Here is a 14,722-nt window from a genome sequence, read left to right as displayed (position 1 = left end):
GCTGTCCTGTATTTCTTTTTATTTGTTATGATAGAGGTCAGCAAACTTGTTCTGTAAAGAGTCACATGGTAAATATTGGATTGGCCTAAAAGTTCTTTCGAACAAACTTTTTGGCCAATCCAATATATAGGGCTTTGTGGGCCATGTGGTCTCTGTCTCAGCTTCTCAACTCTGTTGCTATAGCAGGAAAGACAATCTTAAATGAATGAGTGTAACGCGTTTCAATAAAACTTTATTTACAAAAATAGGTGACAGGCTGGACTTGGCCTGCACTCCATAGTTTGCTAAACCCTGAATAAAAGGATTCTCATAAATATGTTAAACACTGCCCTAAACTGTCACACACCCTCAAATTCAATTATTATGCATTATTTTCCCAATATACTTCTTTGTGTGGATAATATAAACTTTTTGTATTTATTTTCTATTAAAAAATAACATTCAATTATTATAGAAAATATGGTAATTGAAAAAAGAAAGCAGAAAAAATGTCCTGCAGTCCCACCATTTAAAGAACTTATGGTGTTTTCTTTCCTCTTTCTTTCTTCATTTAGGTGTTATTAAAATTTGGTAAGCAACTATTTTACTTTTTCACTTAGTTCAGCATAAGCATTGCTGATGTCTTAGTAAACCGTATTCCCTTGTTTTCAGTCAGATTAATCCTAACTTTTCATTATTGTTAACACTTAGTCTTTGGGGATTAAAGTTTTATCCACATTTAAATTTATTTCTACCAATAGAGTCTCAGCAGAAATTGCAGGATCAAAAAACATAAGCCGAGAATATATACTTTAAAAATTTCCTGTTTGATACTCATTTCACTAACAAGGGAATACTTCAAGACTTACATTTATCAAACTTGATAATTCATCAAGGCAGTGTGATTTTATTTCTTGAAAGTAATTAAAATTATTTATACAAAGATCATGCATTACCTTGTTGGAGTCTGGATTTTTAATATATGGTTCAGCACCACTTGCAATGTTTCCCATCAGTACTTTTTCGATTTTGGCCACCAAAACAATTTCAGAATGTGGATTGCTTACAGAAAATATAGCCTATGTACAAAGAAAACAGCTAATAAGCATCTAGGAAACCACACTGAAGACATTTACAAAATTCTATTTTTTTTTTTTTTTTTTTTTTTGCGGTACATGGGCCTCTCACTGCTGTGGCCTCTCCCGTTGTGGACCACAGGCTCCGGACGCGCAGGCTCAGCAGCCATGGCTCACGGGCCCAGCTGCTCCACGGCATGTGGGATCTTCCCGGACCGGGTCACGAACCCGTGTCCCCTGCATCGGCAGGCGGACTCTCAACCACTGCGCCACCAGGGAAGCCCCCAAAATTCTACTTTAAATTTAGAGTACAGCTTTAAGGGGGACTTTTATTTGGAAAACTGCTCATCTTATGTAATCTATTGGTAAAAAAAATGGAACAAGCATTTTCCCTCCCATGATAGATAAACAAAAGTGCAACCTGCTTTGGAAATTTTAGCCATTCCTCTGGAAATCCCTTGACATGAGGTTCTTCTGATTGTCTTGGAGTGACAGTGTCTATGTTTCCATTTTCCAAAGCCACGGAAGCCCCTGAGAGCATCTGCCTGACATCAGTGTGGTTTAGATCCACATGGAAATCAGCAGAAATCTTCCTGCTGTTTCTGAGGTCATAAAGTGCCACACTCACAAAAAAAGGCTCAATCTTTGGAGAAAAAGAAAGAATTGATGGTTTTGACATAAAATCATCACAAAGGGGATAGCCTCCTTAAGTACATTATTTAATAAGGCAGTAGTTAAAATACTACTACTTATATATAGTACAATATTTCTATATATAATATGTTATATGTAATAGATATAATACTATATATTATATTGCATGTATTGTATATTTTATATATAACATATAAAATACAATATTTGTAGGCAAGTTCCCAGAATCCCTTCCACTATCAGGTTCCTCAGATCCCAGAACTGTATTTCATTGGTTTCTTCATTCTACTTTTCCTGCCCAATATTCTTTTTCATACTTTGTAATACATGTATGATTCAACCTTACAAAACCTTCTAGTTATTTCCTTTACTCTCTCAGAAATATCTGCAATGTCAGTATCCCTGATGATGCCTCATGGTCTGACTCAGGTCATGCTTTTGGGGGCAGTAATACCCCAGTGTGACATTTGATTTTCATAGTTCATTATAGCAAGGGCACAAAAAGTCAACTTTCCCACGACTTTAGGTAATGTTAACCTAAATATTCTGGTCTTGTTGGCATCTTCCAGTTTTCTCCATTATAACGTCACCATTTTCCCTTTGGTAAGTGATTAGCCTTTTTGGAAATATTTTCTGAGATTACACCAATGTCCTGCTACTCATCAAACCCAATCCACCATTCGTAACTCCCACTGGAACCAACTACCACTGTGATGGCTACCAATGGTGATCTTCTAGTTCCATCATTCTTTCTACATTAGTCGGTATTTTACTGTAACAATGAGCTTTCCTTTATCCCTCATTTTTTATTCATATATATATTTATATACACATACACACACATATGTACATATATATATGTATGTATAGACTCATGGATTGCTATTTTATTCAATAAATTCCATCTCTTACTGTCGTTATTTATAGTGATACTCGACTTGTCTCAGATTTCGCCAGAGGTACACCCTTCAGTGTAGCTCCTGTGTCTTTATGGCAGATAAGCATCATTTTTGGAGCACCTCTTTCTTTACCCAACAAGATGTTCCAGGCTCATCTTATACTTTCCATGTCCCAGCCATTCCTCCAAAGAGCCCTGGTTCCTGTTAGTGAGGGTGACACTTAGAAACCAAGATCTGGGTGCTTGCTATCTATGCTCATTGTTTCCGGGACACACACATATATATACACAATATTCACAGCTACAATGATGTCTCTATCTCTGTCAGTACATGAATATTTATTAAAAACTCATGGGTTCATGTCATACCTCCATTTCCAATCCAAATCCTCAAAGATTCTTTCTAGCCTTTCCCTTTTTCATATTTGCGAGTATTTCATCCAATAGTGAAAAACCTGACTCATTATCATTTATTTATTTACTTATTTGTTTAATTAGTTTACTTATTGTTCAGAGTAACCAGTCTCCCAACCATAGTAGCTATCTAGCTGTCTCCTCTGCACCAGCCTGCACAGTGCCCTGGATTCTGACAAATCCAAGGGCGTGGCACCTCTGCACCTCCACGTGGCTTTCTCCCCCGCATCATCTGGAATTCTTATGTTCACTCAATTTCCAAGCCTCTGTGTGATTGCTCCCTTAACCTCTTACTACCGTGCTGGGAAGGAAGAGGAAGATGTGAAGTAAGGGGCAAATGCGAAGGTAAAGGAAGATGGAAAGGCAAGGGAAAGTTTCTTGCTTGAGTTTTAAAGAAGTAGAAATTTGGTAAAGGGGAAGTTATAAAGGGCTTCTAGTAGGTGGAGTGACATGGCAAAGTCACAAAGACATGAAAAAACACAGGTTTAGAGTGAGATCAGAGTGGAAACAAAAAGTTAGGATGTGTTTGCAGAAGATACATTTGAGAAACGTTAGGAAGGTACAACCAAAAGGCTTGGAAATCCATTGCTTGTGTGCGTGTGTTGGTTAGTTGGAGAGAGGGTTCACAAGGGCATGAATAAAAGAAAATCCCCAGGTTTGGGGCTATAGGAAACTAAGTGAATGACAATGCCATTCACTGACATATAGGATGAGGATACAAAGATGAATTCTTTGGTACAGAGAATCATCTGTAGGACTTTCCAGGAGCAGTTGGATATGTGAGTTTTGAGCCCAGTCAAGGAAATTGGGTTGGAGATCTGAACCCAAAAGATTTGGGGATGTGGGTGCCTCTTCAAGGCATTAAATAAAAAGAAGAGAATCAGAATGGCATCCTAGGAAATATGAACATGCACATGATAGAGACTGGGGTAGGGAAAACAGCTTACAAAGGAGATGGGGGAGTGGAGAGAGATTTTTAAAAACAAGTTGCTAAAATGTTTTTAACGCTGCCAGAGTTATCAAAGACACAGAAGAAGAAAGATTTCAGAAAGAAATAATTTTCAACTAGAAAAATGTCAAATGCAAGAGAAATTAAATAAAACAAGGACTGAAATAAATATTGGTTGGCCAAAAAGTTCACTCAGGTTTTTCTGTAACATGGAAAAAACGGATGAACTTTCTGGCCAACCCAATATATGTATATGTAATTATGTACACAGACACATGTACATAAATACACACATGAATAATTATATACATACATATATATGTAAATACATACATATGTAATTAACTACAGGCTTCTTAAAATGAATATACTTACAAAAAGTTTTTTAACTTTTGTTTATGCTACTTAATTTTGAATTGAGGCCTCTCACCCACCAGGATTCTGTGAATAAGCAGGTTACATACAAAAAATACACTGTGACCAAGTTCATCACTGTACAGACTCACTCACGCTGTGGATTTTGCTGAATGCTTAATAAGTATCTTGTGTTCTCTGAAATGCAGGATTATGGCTAGTTTATAACAGGGGTATTAGTTTAATTCCTTAATATTAGCAACACCTGCCAGCTCCCTTACTGTTAAATTACACGTAAAATTCAACGCATTAGTTTTTAAAAATAAGACAAAATGGAAAAGTTTCATATTTTATAAATTTAGTTTAGAAAAACTCTTGGTTTGTGGCAGTGGTAGTCTGCTAAGAGTTGAAAAATACAAAATTATGTGAAAATAACTCAGGTAGGAACCCCAAACACATTGAAGGTCAAAGGGAAAAAATCCTTATTCAGTTTTTGTGAATTGTTGCCTTTGGATTTTCATTTCTGCTTCGTGAATGGAAATAAATCACCTACTTTGATAATCCATCAGGAATTAAAGCTCATATGGTGCTTCACTTATTCCTTCCAATCCACCTTTTCAACTTAAATGTCACATCTTACCATTTTTTAATTGGAGTAAAATTGCTTTACAATGTTGTGTTAGTTTCTGCTGTACAATGAAGGGAATCAGCTATATGTATACATATATCCCCTCCCTCTTGGACTTCCCCCCCCCCCCCACCCATCTAGGTCATCACAGAGCACCGAGCTGAGCTCCCTGTGCTATACAGCAGGTTCCCACTAGCTATCTATTTTACTCTTGGTAGTGTGTATATGCCAATCCCAATCTCCCAATTCATCCCAGCCCCTTTCCCCCCGACCATGTCCACATGTCTGTTCTCTACGTCTGTGTCTCTACCCTGCCTTGCAAATAGTTTCATCTGTACCATTTTTCTAGATTCCACATGTAGGTGTTAATGTACGATATTTGTTTTTCTCTTTCTGACTTACTTCACTCTGTATGACAGACTCTAGGTCCAACTACATCTCTACAAATGACCCAGTTTCGTTCCTTTTTATTGCTGAGTAATATTCCATTGTATATATGTACCACATGTTCTTTATCCATTCATCTCATTGGACATTTAGGTTGTTTCCATGTCTTGACTATTGTAAATAGTGCTGCAATGAACATTGGAGTACATGTGTCTTTTTGAATTATGGTTTTCTCAGGGTATATGCCCAGTAGTGGGATTGCTGGGTCATATGGTAGTTCTATTTTTAGTTTTTTAAGGAACATCCATACTATTCTCCATAGTGGCTACATCAGTTTGCATTCCCACCAACAGTGAAAAATGGTTCCCTTTTCTCCACACCCTCTAAAGCATTTATTGTTTGCAGACTTTTTGATGATGGCCATTCACATCTTACTTTTTGAATCACCAGCTTTTCCATAAAGTGTTGTTTGGAACCTTCAAAGCCTAACAAATTAAGTCATAGGTTTCTGATGTTTAGAATTCTGTACTTCTCTTTAAAAAAATTCAAGAACATGGCATTTTAAATGTAGCTCAGCTGTGAAGCAGTTTTATTAGTTCAGATTTTTGGAATCAATTTTTATTTTCAAAGAAATATTTTATACTCTAAAACCATCAACTTGAATTTGGTTTTCAACTGATTGACTAAAAAATTACATGCTGTCAAGTATTGTTTCCCCATCGTGAAAAAGTCCTTTTAGGGTGTCTTTTTAGAAGCTCATTCATTAAATGCTACTGAGTTGCTGGCTCGTCAGCAACTTGGAGAAATATTTCAATTAATTTAAAAGCATGCTCACTGAGTTACAAACAACGAATTTAAAAATAGCGACATTAATGAGTGTCACTGAATAATCACACAAAGATTTTTTTAAAACAATGCCATTACATACAAAATTGCACTTGAGTTCAGGTGAGGCTGTTTTCTCGGTTTTTTTACATTATTGTTTATAAGCACTATGAAATTATTCTTAAAATTCTTTTCCTAGTTTTTAAACATGTGTATCAACTGTAAAATAAATTAAAAATAATACAGACATACAGAGCACTTGGAATTGACTTATTCCTATGGCCTGACACACAAGAAAGGCTCACAAAAGCTGCTCTTTGAGCTGCACATGTTCTCTTGCCTGACGAGATTGGCCCAAATACACACATTTAGCTTCTGAATGTGGGCTTTAGTATAAAGATACGAAGCCATGTGGAAGGAGCCATATGCCCCTGGCACTGGAAAGAAAAGCCCATTATCTCTGAGTTTCCGTTTCTAAATTTGAGCTTTTAATCACACTTAAGGATGTACCCGGTCAAAAAAAGCATTCGTTTTTATTTAATAAAATTTAGATTAAGTGACATTATAATTTAGGTTAAATTTTCCTGATATTTCCAAATATAGTTTCAAGAGCTAAGTTTCTAGTTTTTTTTTTTTTACTCCCAAATGAAAGTATGTTCTGATTACTCCTCCTAACATTTTCACTCCAAGGAAGTTTTTTTCTGCTATAGTCATCCTCCATGTGGCCACATCTACCACGCTGCTCTCCGGCTTCATGTTATTCAGCTTCTCAGCACCATTCCACATAGCTGACCCTTTCTCTCTTGGCATCATGACCCACTCTTTCCTGGTTTATCTCTACATCCATGAACATTCCTTCTGATTCTTCTTTGGTCACTTCTCTGTTCATCCATTAAATGTTTCCTACACACATAGAAATTCCTACATGATTCCCTCTGGGTCACTGCCTGTACCAGACTTCCAAATTTGTATCTCTGTTCATGCCATTCCTTTGAGTTCCAGACTTGTCTTTGAATCTGCCCATTGGCCATCTCTACTTGGATATCTAATAGTCTGATTAAGCTTCACATATCCATAATGTACTTTTTGGCCTGTATCCCCTAAATCTGCTCTTCCTCTAGTCTTGTCCTCTTAGTAATGGCACCACCATGCGTCTAAGTGCTTAAAGCAAAAACTAGGGACTCATCCTTCAGATTTCCCTTCCCCTTATCCTGTATATGCAATGTATCTGAAAAAACTGTCAGTTCAATTTACAAAACAGCAGTCAAATCCATCCATTCCTCTCCCTCCTCCCTGCCAGCCCTAGCGCAAGCCATGATGTGAACTATAGTAATAGACTTCTAACTGCTTTCCCCTGTTCAACTCTTGTTTCCTCCAATCCATTCTTCTAATGAGATGTTTTAAAAACACAAATTAGATCACACCATTTTAATGTGCTTTAAACTCTTGAATAGCCTCCACTCACATCTAGGATAAATCCAAACTCTTTGCTACAGCTTATAAGACCCTACCTAATCTTACCCTGTACTGTTTCTCCCACCGCATCTTGGTCTGCCCTTCCCCTCACTATCTCCTTTCAGTTCCCAGAACTTGCCAAGACTTACCTGTCTCAGGGCATTCACGCTTGTTCTTTCTTCTGCCTGGAATCTTTTGCCCTGACCTGACGTTTTATCCTTCTTAACCTTTGCTCTCTGTTCAAATGCCACCCGCTCAGAGAGGCCTCCCATGGCCCCCCACCTACAGCAGCCTTCTTCCCAGTTCCTCTGTATCACATCTCTTTATATTGATTTATTTTAAAGAACTTTGCACAATGTGCAATTATCTTGTTAATTTATTCGTTTCCTTATTTACTTCGGTCCTTTTCCAAAAGAATCTAATCTTCAAGAGGCTAGGGACCTTGTTGATTTCATTCCCTGCTGTTTCTCCAGTACTTAGAACAAGTCTGGGTCTAGTAGGTGCACTGAATAAATATTTGCTGGAGAATGAGTAAACTCAACTTCAACTGCTTTCAGTCTCACATAACCTCGTGCACAGTTACAGTTATAGAACATGAGGAAGCTTCATTTTGGAGGAAGATTCTTACTGGCAACAAATTTCAATTTTAGCTTACTTGTCAACAAGAATCTCACAGGTAACACTGAAAACATCAATACCTTGCATGCATTGTATTTACAAATTTCAAAGCAATTTCCCAGATATTAGAATAAGAGTTAATATTTAATGAATGCTTGCTATGCGCCGGGCACCATATTTAATCTTCACAACGGCTATTTGAAATAGTCTTATTATTTTCCCCATTTTCAGAAGAGGAGACTGAGGTTAAGCCACTTGCCCAGCATGGAACAACTTGTAAGTGGGAAAGTCAGGCATTTGTTACTTGATTCTCCTCATTCTCCTGAGGTCCATAGCATGTACCGTTGTCATGCTATTACACCAGGAAGAAGGAGGCTCAGACAACCAGTGAGGTGCCTGAAGACCCAAGGGCAGTAGGTTACAATCTTTCGAAAGAGTTCACCCATTTTGCCAGCTACTCACTGTCAAACTAACAAGGCTCGTTTTACCACATCATAAATAAAGGCATGTACAGGATTGTGTGTGCAATCTGTAGAGAAAACTTAATGCTGTTTCTACCTTTTGAAAGCAAATGTGGCTTGTATCATGGATCTGGAAATAAGTTTTCTTCTTTAAGGTGAAAGATGACAATTGAGGGATGCTTTATTAGAAATGAGGACAGAACGCATTAACAAAGAATGAAAGGGAACACACCAATATATTAACAATGATTTTTGATGTTAGGATTATGAGTGCTTTTTATTTCCTTTTTTATAGTTCAACCTTTAATAATATTTATGCTCACAAAATGTCCCCTTCCCACACATACATTTACAATTAGTATAGAATTGCCCCCTAGAATACTAAGAGTGAACTCTCAAGAGAGCCCACTTGGTAAGAAGAGGAATCTTGTATGGATTTAATGAGCGCAGTGATGTTTCCCAAATATCAGTGAAGCACCTTTTTTCCTACCATTTACGTGTATCATTTATTTAATATTTATATAATATTATTTTACTTGATTCACTATTTAGCCTTGTCGTAAGCAGTAGTAGCTGTGAAAACACGGGGTTGATTTGCTCATTATACATATTCTCTAATATACATGAAAATTAACATATAAATATTAAAATAAAAATATCAATTTAAAAGCCATCTTGAGTTCCAAGAAGATGCAAACAATATCTTTGGAAACTCTGAACCACTGCGCTGATTTAATGGCAAGAACCCTAGAGCATAATCCCTTCGATACTTCTTTAAGTTAAAAGGGAAATTCTACGGCAGTGTATTGATAATTCCACTTCATAACGTGCATTCTTTCATGTGGAAAAATGCTGTCAATCATACCCTTGGTACAAGTGAGGGTGTGAACTCAGTGCCTGGAAAGATCAAGAATTGAATAAAAGATTTTAACGAGGGTGGTGTGATGTTGGCCGATCTATAGGATGTAACGGAAGAGAAACTTACATTTGTTACCGGATCGTTTTCATTCTCTGTAACACATCCCTGAAGATTTAAGTTGAGAGCTTTACAAATGATCATGATTCTCTTGGCAGCTTTTTCTTCAAATGGTTTGATCACAAACTCAGGTTCTAAAAGATCCTTCTTCTGAAGTTTCAAGCTCTAAAAAAGTTTGGAAAGTTTTACTCAACAAACACCCATCATAAGAAAAGAGATTCTAAATTATAAACCACAACTGTACAAATCAAGTTCATGTCTGCTTAGAGAGAATTCCGACTTACATCTATATCTGGATCCAGCAAGAACAGATTTAGCCTCTCCGTGTTTCGAGTTGCTTTGACAATCTCTTCAGTTTCTGTGAGGTACTACAGAGAAAACTGTGTTAGTTCTTAGTATCTAAATAGCCAGAAACTTACGGCCCAGCTCCATCCACATGGCCAAGAAATAGCCCCTTAGTATCAGCACTGCTTTAATATCATCCATTAACGTTCCACAATCTTATAGAAACATGCTTTTGTTTTCTGACTGTTGTGTTTCTTAGTCTAAATCTTAAAAGAAAGCATTTATATCTTTTCCATGAAAGCAATAGAGAATAAGTAATTTGAATTTATTTTCATAGAAAAATGTCAGCTTTATTACTTTTGTGAAGTCTGGGTGTAGGTTGTTCTCTGAAGAATCTGTTTCCTCCGGTGTGCATTCACATGTTATAGAATTATCCAGGGAATCTTGAAAAGATACACCAAGACTGGGTTATTAAACAGTTCTCATGAATCATTCATTTCTCTAGCCTGTGACATATAACAGCTGGGTTAGACTCAAGAGCGATGGGGGATGGATATTGGTGAGGAGATGGCTTCACTGCGTCCTGGCTCTAGTATTCCGTATTGTTAGATGAACTGGGCCTGGAAATCAGATGTCCTGGTGCTCATTTTGGGACACTCTCCATGACACCATCCTGTGCGTCCATAAGAACTACGGACCCTTACAATACTACATTTATACTTGAGGTTGTTTTGTTGCAGTTCACTAATGCATACTAAAGTTTTCTTATATATGAATATATTTTGGATAATTCTGACTCTTAGGCCATCAATGTAAAGCCCACATTCTAGCTTCAGTTAAACTCTCTAAGACTCTGTAAACATTAATATTCTAGTTGATTATTATTAAGCAAATCATGAATGTAAAACACTTACTATGATATATAGCAGTTGTATTAAAGTCAACCATAATTTTCTTCCTTATTATCTCATGACTCTCATATGATACATAGACTATCAGAACTTAAAGACTTAAAATAACATATCATGTATTATGAAAAATGTCTTAAAGTAATTTTCCTTTAGGGCCACTGACTCTGAAGGTGAACTTGTCTTCGATGTGGCTACAGACCTGTTTTCTCCCCTACTTTTCATCCTCTCTTTCCTCTCTCTTGTTCTCTTCTCTTTGCCTAGCCTGGATTAGAATTATACGAAAGAATTAGGATGGGCAGAAAAAAAAAAATCTGTCTTATAAAAATCTCTAATACCATGCAAAATTTATGGAACTTCCACAACTAGGCTGATCTCAGTGGGGTCAAAAGCACACGTGAAAGATGCCTTTCAACTAAAAGGAAAGAATGCATATTTGCCATTACAGAGTATTATGTTCATTAATTAAATTTAATGAAAGGCTATAAAACACAGAATCTCCCCTCTAACACCCCATCAGACATGGGTATATTTTTAATACCGCTGACCAATGGTTCCTAACATCATTTGCTGGATGTCAGCCTCAAAGCATTGCCTGGCAACTCAAAATCATACCTCTGTGTGGTGACTCTCACTATTGAGTAAAAGTAAAGGTTTATGGGTGATTTCCTGGAGCAAATAGCTCAGGGTTGGAAGAGCTACACCTGACGGCTACCAGGGTTAGTAGCAGCTGAACTGAACCAAACGCGCAGGTCGCACTTCGCGAGGGAAGGGAGGCGGGTGTGCAAGCGCTCACCCAGCCCCAGCTCCGTGAGCTCGGCGCTCCTTCTGCCCTGAGGGGGCCCCTCAGGACTGATCTGCAGGATGCGGCTGAGGGTGTGGATCCATTCGTCCATATCTGACTCCGTTTCAGCCGCCAGCACAAAATAGGTCAGGTCATTCATTTTCAATTCAAAGGCATATTTTCTTAGTCTGTTATTCTGTGGCATGAAAAGAAAGAAAAACACCAGATACCAAGTCTTAGAGAGTGGGAGACGTTTTTTACGGGGTTTTTCCTCCTGAGTAGGTGACCTCAAGGAGATCTTCCAAAACAAGACAAAAATTTAGCTGGATAAGAATCATTTTGTTTGGTTTCTTTCAAGCCTTTTTGTACGTCTTTCTTGACTGGATGAGCATGTTGGCTCAAAAATTTCATCTTCAGGCAGGTGGAGGAGTATATTCTAAGCTTCTTCAAATAGGTGCTTTGAGTTGCTACCTTCACTTCCTCACCTTCTGTTCTGTCTACAACTCTCTCCAGTTGGGTTTTTGACCCCATCATATCCCAGAGGCAGCACTTGCCAAGATCACCCACAAACTCTGCTGCTGTACTCCCCAAGGACATCTCTTTCTTCATATCTTCCTTGACCTCTCACCAGAATTAACACAGTGGCTTCTTGAAACCCATCTCTCTCTGGGTTTCTCCATGACTACACTCTATGCTAGTCTCCTTTCCTCCTGAATGGCCACCACTTTTCAGTCACCTCTACTGGCTCTTCCTTATCTTGGTGACTTGTCATTGCTGACCTCAGCTCTGCCTTAGACCCCTTCCTTTCTCCTCTGGGCCAATGGCTTTAAATGACATCCATATGCCAGGGACCCCCAATTCCTTTCTCTGTCTCTGGCTTCTCCACCAACCTCCAGACTTTTCTCGAACTTGACATCTCTACTTCGCATTTTGCGACCAACCCACGAGGCTTTGTTCCAGTTCCCTGGATGTGCTCCCATCATAGGCTTTGTTGCCGTCACAGAGGCCTGAAACAACCCGCCCATCCCAAATCACCAAGCATGGGTCCACATACAGCACGATGGTTGCCCTTCAAGTACTTACGTGACTTGATCTCAAGTGAATTTATCCTTGCTCAGTGAACCTTCCCCAGTTCCCCAGTTAGGACAAGGTTCTTGTCCTCCAGGGCACTCACAACAATTTGGGATTACATGCTTATTCACTTTCATTTGTTTGTTTGAACAGTATATTCCTCCCTTACATCTGCCTCCATGAGAGCTGGGTCACCACTCTGTTCTGTACCAGTGCTCTCACACAGAAGGATTCAACAACAGTGTGTTCAAAACAGTCATATCTTATAAACGGGACAGAAGAGGTTCTTCTCGTTGGGAATGAATGAATGATTGAAGAAATGAACAAACAAATGAAAAAAGAAGGTTCTCTGTCGTGCAGAGAATTAAAATGGTCTGATGCGATGAGTAGCTACTCTAGATTGAACTTTCACAGAAGGTGAAATCTGTAAAAAGAAGTGAGCTGTTTAAAGATCAAAGAAGCACATTTAAAGTAGAGGGAATACAAAAGCAGATTATTACAGCAGTTTTATATATTTCTGCCATGAGATGAGAAATATAAATGCAAAGTAGAAACTTCCCCTGATGATATAAACTAGTGTTATATAACCTGCGGTGGCTGTAAGAACTTCTGAAGATGTTCCACATTTAATTCACTCCTAGGTACCTCTGATACAAGTATTCAACTCTTACCCACACTGTTCTAACGCCTTTAGAGAACTCACAAGTGTAATAAAGCAAAACCTACACAGTTAAGATAAGTAAAATACAAACAATAATAGAACCCTAAGATGAGAGCGGCACTATATGCGGGGTTGTGGCTAAACATCAAGGTATAAATTCTTTCTGAGAACTGGATTGCTATTTCTTGGTGGCAAGAAAGAATAATTTTTTTTTTTTTTTTTTTGCGGTACACGGGCCTCTCACCGTTGTGGCCTCTCCCATTGTGGAGCACAGGCTCCAGACGCGCGGGCTCAGTGGCCATGGCTCACGGGCCCAGCCGCTCCGCGGCATGTGGGAGCTTCCCGGACCGGGGCACGAACCCGTGTCCCCTGTATTGGCAGGCGGACTCTCAACCACTGCGCCACCAGGGAAGCCCAAGAAAGAATAATTTTAATATACTCCTGGTAGTGTTCTCTTTCTTTGGGAGGCTCTTAAAAACGTCCCCTTTCAGCTTCCACAACAGTACGGCTACTACTACAAACATGACACTTACTAAACACTTGTCATCTATATACCTGGCACTGTGCTGACCATTTCAGTCACCACTTTATTTAAATCTCATAATAACTCTCTGAGAGAAACTGTATCATTCCATTTAACATATGGTAACATTGAGGCTTGGGAAGACAAATGAAAATATGCTTGGGATACATGGACAGCAAGTGGTGGAGACAGGAAATAATCCCTTTATCCTTTAACATCCCCTGAGATGACCAGCCACAAAGAAGATGCTCATCAGATGCCCTTCTCCTTCTTTGCCACCTGCCTGGCACAATCACACACCAAATGGGTAACCATGGCCTGGGATGTTCTGGTTTCTGAAAGTAGACAGCAGGGCATCATACAAGACTCAAGAAAAAGTAAAAATTGGGAATTGAAGGAGAAAGAAGAATTAGCTAAAAAGCTAACTGTGATCCTCACTGTGGAATCTCAGAGCTCAAATGGCACTTTCTAGACTCTGCCAAGGACAAGCTCTTTGCTCGTGTCCATACTTTCGTATTATTGTCAATTTTTATTATTTCTTTGCCCTGTAATGACTCACTTGCAGGCTGCCATTTTCAATAGCCCATGAGCCTGATAAGGGCAGAACCTCACTAGTTATCCTCAGTGCAGTGACAGTATTCATTCTTAAAGAGGTTCTCTCGTGTTTACATTTTGTGCTGGGCAAAAACAGACAAGGTGTTGGAACAGGGCCAATGGGTGTTAACCAATTAATCACCCAAATGTGAAATTGGAAGATAAATGTACTTAACTTTTGTATGAATGTATTGAAGACGACGTATGAAATCAAGGTATAAA

General features: G+C 38.5%; 1 protein-coding gene across 6 annotated transcripts in view; it reads right to left on the bottom strand.

The window, feature by feature from the left end:
* The window catches only part of DOCK10 (dedicator of cytokinesis 10), a 287,062-nt gene that overhangs the window by 89,397 nt on the left and 182,943 nt on the right, over window positions 1-14,722 (bottom strand). For all 6 annotated transcript variants that reach the window (XM_032637063.1, XM_032637065.1, XM_032637066.1 and 3 more), the window contains 6 exons: window positions 11,664-11,847; window positions 10,317-10,402; window positions 9,959-10,042; window positions 9,684-9,839; window positions 1,477-1,698; window positions 936-1,058 (listed from right to left, as the gene is read on the bottom strand). In XM_032637063.1, coding sequence (XP_032492954.1) covers window positions 936-1,058; window positions 1,477-1,698; window positions 9,684-9,839; window positions 9,959-10,042; window positions 10,317-10,402; window positions 11,664-11,847 — 855 coding nt within the window. The remainder of the gene's footprint in view (window positions 1-935; window positions 1,059-1,476; window positions 1,699-9,683; window positions 9,840-9,958; window positions 10,043-10,316; window positions 10,403-11,663; window positions 11,848-14,722) is intronic.

The sequence above is a fragment of the Phocoena sinus genome, chromosome 7 (genome assembly GCF_008692025.1).
Source record: "Phocoena sinus isolate mPhoSin1 chromosome 7, mPhoSin1.pri, whole genome shotgun sequence".
Taxonomy (NCBI): domain Eukaryota; kingdom Metazoa; phylum Chordata; class Mammalia; order Artiodactyla; family Phocoenidae; genus Phocoena; species Phocoena sinus.
The sequence above is the reverse complement of the archived record's forward strand: the minus strand, read 5'-3'. Positions and strand labels throughout refer to the sequence as shown.